This window comes from Typopeltis vanoorti, chromosome 3 (assembly GCF_054136105.1).
Source record: "Typopeltis vanoorti isolate ZY-2024b chromosome 3, IOZ_Tvanoo_1.0, whole genome shotgun sequence".
NCBI classification, from domain to species: Eukaryota; Metazoa; Arthropoda; class Arachnida; order Uropygi; family Thelyphonidae; genus Typopeltis; species Typopeltis vanoorti.
In genome coordinates this window covers 120,076,275-120,082,500 of record NC_143551.1, presented here as the reverse complement: position 1 = coordinate 120,082,500, position 6,226 = coordinate 120,076,275, and the positions used below count along the sequence as shown (strand labels likewise).

Sequence of the window (6,226 nt, the reverse complement as noted above, 5' to 3'; positions counted from 1 at the left end):
GCAGAAATCCAACAGATATTTGCCATTATTATTAGCTTTGCTCTTTTCTCCAAATTTTCCCAAAATATTTTTGTATGTCTCACAATCATTTCCTACTCTACTATTTAGATCCCCAACAAGGACCAACTTTTCCTTTTTCATTGTGTTAGTTGCTTTTTCTAAAGCCTCAAAAAATTCCTCCACTTCTACCTTAGTAGAACCTTCTGTGGGACCATAGGCACAAATAAGTCTCATTGTCCAGTTCCCCATTCTCATATTTGCCCACATTACTCTACTTGAGACTGACTGCCATTCAAGAAGATTAGCCTCGTATTTTGTGTTGAATACTATGGCTACTCCTTCTTTTCCTTGATTGTTATTGCCTGAATATAACATTTTGTATTTATTGCTCAGAAAGATCTCACCAGTTTTGGTCTTTTTTGTTTCAGTCACCCCTATTATGTCGATCTGGTACTTATCTAATTCCTCAGCTAGCTCCATTTCTTTGCCATTCAGGCTTCTTACGTTGATAGTACCGATCTTTAACTCTGGTGATGTTGAGTTGGGGTTTGTTTGCAGATTTGTTCCAGTAGCTGACTTTTCGCTGTTCGCCCTGGTTCCCTGGCGAAAACAACGGGGGCCTTGTTTAACCGGGCGACGCCCCAGCCGGCATGAAATTTTGTCATGTTGTACCATCATTTTTTATTTTGGTTTAACCAATAAGAATACAATTTGGTCGGCTAAATCCCAAATTGCCAGCCCATCCTCGTTCGTTCAGTATCAAAGTAGATACCCAACAGGGTGCACCACGAGAAGGTGAGGACTGGACATTAGGTCAGAAGCCCTGGTCGGTTCTCCGCATTCCTTTAAAGGCTATGTGGAGGTCTCCTCTCAGTTATACAGCTTTGACCCTTAAGCACCCCTAATAATAATAATAATAATAATAATAATACATCTCATAAACTTCATTTCAGCTATTATTAATCTTTGTTTGTCTTTTTGTTTTATTGTCCAGATATCACTTCTATACAATAAGGAATCCTGTTTTGTCTTTAATAACAGGGAAGCAAGAATATGAATGAATGAATAAATAAATATATGATCATGTATAGTAGTTACCTGCAGTGTACTATAATTGATCCAGTTAAATCTGGGTTATCTTTTCTTATTCTTCTCTGCATAGAAATTAATGATGATGTGTTATAAGGAACTCGACAATCAGGCCAATCTAAAAACTGGTAATGAAGCACTCTCAGTGTATCACTAGTCTGAAAAGTAAAATGAATAATAAGTTAATAAGAAGAGAAATACCATATTTACTATTGATATAAAATTTATTGATATAAAAATAATTTGTTGTTAATCTCCACACACACACACACACACAGATTAATAACAGATACAGAGAATTAAAATTTTTTTAGTAGTTTCGTTAGAAGAACCAGAAAGAGAACATAATATAATGAATGATATAACACGATAAATTTGACAAGAAATTACATTTCTGGCTTTTATTTTTAATTAAACATGGCATATAAGAAAACAAACTTTTGATTGTGATATTGTTTCACATCTGAGCAACTTATATATAAAGAGCAGCAGACTTACTTTGAGTTGTTTTTTATATCCTATAATGCACAGCACACAATTTTCAGTATGTAAAATGCTGTTAATTAAGGAGAAAGACCAAGTTTTTTGCAATACTGTATGTCTATGCCAGGATAAGATGGATGTGAAAGTCACCCCCAAGAAGGGGGAACTGATCTTGATTGGAAATGAGAATGTCAAAAATAAATAGGAGGAAAGTGGAACTTTCTTCCAAATAATAAAATAGGACTGCACTTGATAGCATTGAAATCTACTATGTTATCTTTACTGTTCTTGTGAGCAAAGAGATCACTCACAAGTAAAGTTTTTAACACACTGGTTATGTTAAGGATCTTGAAACATGACTTATTTAAGTATTACATGAAGAAGAGGATACAATTCATCAGCAAAACTATTAATAGGATTTGAAGGTAAAGACAGAAGATCATTGATGAATAGAAGGAAGAGTGTGCAAGAGTACAGAATCCTAGGATGGTTTAGCATTCATAAAAAATCTGATCTGCATGAAACTATCAATTCAGTATTTTTCAATTTATAGAAAAAAACTGTTGGGAATAGTTTGAGTTTTTTTTTTTTTTTGTTTGTTTGCTTGTTAAATGTCTTCCTGAAGATGCTGTTAGCCAGATAAACAAAAAAATATTTTAGAGAAACATTCAAGTTTTAATGAATAGGTATCATCAAAACCTTAAAAAATAGAGGTTTAAATATACTCAAAATGATGAAACCAAAAGAAACTTCAAATCCTCTATAGCCATTTTCTCCTAAATGGCTATTTATATAGAAAAGCTTGGGTGTTGTTCGTTATCCATGATAAAGTTTAACAATATAACTAACACCAAGAGGAAAAAATACATTTATTAAACTCACTCATATTTTGCTGGTTTACTACTCAGAATCATCAGAGTACAATGAAACTGTAACAGATACACAGCACTAGCCCCTCTCCCCCCCCTCTTCTGGCAAACTTCTATATGGAGCATTTTGAAGACTAAGCTCTCAACATAGCCACACACACACACACACACACACACACACACACACACAAAAAAAAAAAAGACAGTTTGGTTGCACTGTGTTGATGATGCTGTTTGGCTTAACCACGCTACCGGCCAAGACGTCTATAGACGTTCACGTTATCATGGATGCGAAGTGCTTATTAAAATTATAATGCCATTGTTACAACAATGAAATATATGATGGATACGAAGCGTATGCGGATGCGTATTTGATCCATAACAGCCGGTAAGGTGGTTAATGGTCCAGACACATTAGACACATTTTTGGCATATCTTAACAGCCAACATCTTAAAATAAACTTCACTATAGAAAAAGATACACTAGTGACAAGGCTTCTGAATGGCTCATTATCCTATAACTACAGAAAACCCATTAAACTGGTAGGTATTTGCATAAGTAATTTACATATTGAAAGGTTCAGTGTAGTGGTGGAGATGGAGAGTTGTGCAATAGGTGTCCTCCTGTGATGAGTTTTTGGACTCCTTGGAGGTGTCATGAATAATAATAATCTTCTTCTACAGCTTCTCCCACTTAAGTGGGGTCACTGTTTGTTATGAGTCTTCTCCACACCTTCCTGTCTTGGGCTGTCACCACATCCAAGTTCTTCATCTTCAAGACCTCTTCTACCAGCTCCCACCATCTCTTCTTTGGCCGCCCACGCTTCCGCCTTCCTTGCACATCCATCTGCATGACCCTTCTTCCCACATATTCGTCCTCCCTCCTCATCACATGACCAAACCATCTCAACGAATAATAATAATAATAATAATATCACACCACAGCCTTTCCCAACAGTATGGCATTCTCAAAACTCTTACTTACTGAGCCAGGGGCTATTTGTTTAAATGACAGAGACCTTGAAACTGAGCTCAGGGACCTTTGCAGCACCTTTTAGCCAATGACTACAGCCAGTATAAAATAGATAAAATATTACTCCTACATTCAAAATACATGCACAGGATCACAGAAAAGCCATTCCTAATAACATACATTAAGGATACATCAGATAAAATAGCCAAAGTTCTTTGCAAATATGATCTCCATAGCATTTTATTATTATTATTATTATTATTATTATTATTATTAAACAAGACCTCATGGAGTCAAAGACTCATCTAGGAGGTCCTTTTATCTCACACACATCTCATCATACCGGGTCTTAAACACATTCAAACTCCTTGCAGACACCACACTCTCAGGCAAGGCATTCCAATCATTCACAACTCTGCACGAAAAAAACCTGCCTCTCACTCCCCTACTCACACCCTCTTTATACAGTTTCCAGGGATGAGCTCTGGTTCTCCCCTGATCTCCCACTATTCTCTGTAGAACTTCTCCACCATTGATCCTATAACAACCCCTTACCAACTTGTAGGTCTCTATCATATCTCCCCTCTTCCTTCTCTCCATTAGACTCTGCAAATTACATCTTTTCAATCTTTCTCTCATACTCGACATTCCAGAGGTCAGAAACTACCTTAGTCAGTCGTCTTTGGACCCTTTCCAACATCTCTTCATCCTTCTGAAAACCAGGTGACCAAATCTGGGCACAATAGTCCATGTGTGGCCTAATCAAAGCCTTATACAATGGAACAAGAATCTCCCTACTTCTACACGTCAGTGTCCTCCTCATCATTCCCAGAAGTCTTTGTGTTGTCTTCACAATTTTGGCGATGTGTCCCCTACATTTTAGATCCTTATCCACTATCACTCCCAGATCTCTCATTTCCTTTACTTCCAACAATATATTCTCACCAAGCATAAATTCTGCATCCCATCTTTGTTTTCCAAATTTTTAAACCTTACATTTTGCAACATTGAACTCACATCCACATTTGCTTGCCCAATTACTCAATTCATTCAAGTCTTCTTGCAAGGCCACAACATCTTCCCTACTCTTTATGGTTCGTCCCAACTTTGCATCATCTGCAAACAACTGAATATCTCCATCCAAATCTTCGCCAATATCATTAATATACAAGTTAAATAGTAATGGCCCTAAAACAGATCCCTGAGGCACTTCACTAGTGACTTTCCTTTTCCTGGATATTGCACCCCCATACACAACTTGTTGATACCTATCAGATAGCCAGTCTCCAATCCAATGCACTAATCTAATATCCAACCCCATCTGCTCTAGTTTGACTGTCAACTTATCATGAGGTCATGTTTTAGATTACTAAAATACAACCTCCCTTTAGCAAATCCATGCTGTCCATTAAAGATTATACCATTGTTGTCAACCCAACTCTGGATCCTAGTTCTCACAAGCTTCTCCAACAACTTAACCAAGGCTTCTGAATGGCTCATTATCCTATAACTACAGAAAACCCATTAAACCGGTAGGTATTTGCATAAGTAATTTACATATTGAGAGGTTCAGTGTAGTGGTGGAGATGGAGAGTTGTGCAATAGGTGTCCTCCTGTGATGAGTTTTTGGACTCCTTGGAGGTGTCACGAATAATAATAATCTTCTTCTACAGCTCCTCCCACTTAAGTGGGGTCACTGTTTGTTATGAGTCTCCTCCACACCTTCCTGTCTTGGGCTGTCACCACTACTCCACAGATAGGCCTATAGTTTGATGCTTGAGTTCGATCACCTCCTTTATGAAGTGGCACAATCTTGCCCTCCTTCCACTCTTTAGGGACTTGACCAAGTGCAAGACTCGTATTAAAAAATATGTCAAGGCAGGTGTCAACTCTCTGGCACATTCCTTCAGAATAAGCGGTGATATATTATCAAGTCCCACAGCCTTATTTACATCTAATTTACTCAACTCCCCAAACACCTCTTGCTCACTTACAGTCAGTCTCTCCTCCCCATCATCAACTGCTCTTAATCTCTCCATGAAGTCACATTCACAAGATTTAAAGATCTTTATGAACTGCTCATTAAGTATCTCCACCACACATTCTGCAACAGCTGTCTTTATACCATTTTCTCCAATCAATGTCATCCTTCCATAATCATTCTTTCTTTTGCTGGCTACATATCGAAAGAACTCCCTAGGATTCTTTTTAGCTTCATTAGCTAACTGCTATTCATACCTCTCTTTAGCTACTCTCACCAACCAAGTCACCCTCCTTGCCTAGTCTTTGTAGACCTCATGAAATTGGTTACTTCCACTTCTCTTATGCTGCCTCCACAATGCCCTTTTTCTCTGTATTGCATGCTTAATCTCTTTATTCATCCATCTCACACCTACCTTATTTAACCTTCTCACCTGTGGTATACATTTAGACATTGCATCCACTAAATATTTTTTGAAAATCCCCCAAGCTGCATTGATCTCTTTTCCAGCTAACTCCTCATTCCATGCTACACCTGCAAGCTGTCTCCTGAGCTCTTCATAATCACCCCCCCCCCCTTGTAGTTCCACATATACCCTTTTTTCACAGGGGTCCTTGCACTGCTGGCAACCACCCAAGTAATCACCTCATGGTCACTTTCACCAATTGGTGGATGATTTGATAACTCATTGATAATTACATCCTCCGATGAGATGACCAAATCCAAGACCCTTAATCCTCTTGTGGCCTCTGTTACATACTGTCTGAGGTAGTTATCCCTCAAAAACTCAAGAAACTCATTTTCTTTACTTCCAGTTGCTATCTCATCATT

General features: G+C 37.8%; 1 protein-coding gene across 1 annotated transcript in view; it reads right to left on the bottom strand.

The window, feature by feature from the left end:
* LOC150108517 (receptor-type tyrosine-protein phosphatase mu-like) overlaps nucleotides 1-6,226 on the bottom strand; it is a 1,155,664-nt gene that overhangs the window by 177,376 nt on the left and 972,062 nt on the right. The window contains exon 37 of the mRNA XM_090415942.1: nucleotides 1,099-1,247. Coding sequence (XP_090272068.1) covers nucleotides 1,099-1,247 — 149 coding nt within the window. The remainder of the gene's footprint in view (nucleotides 1-1,098; nucleotides 1,248-6,226) is intronic.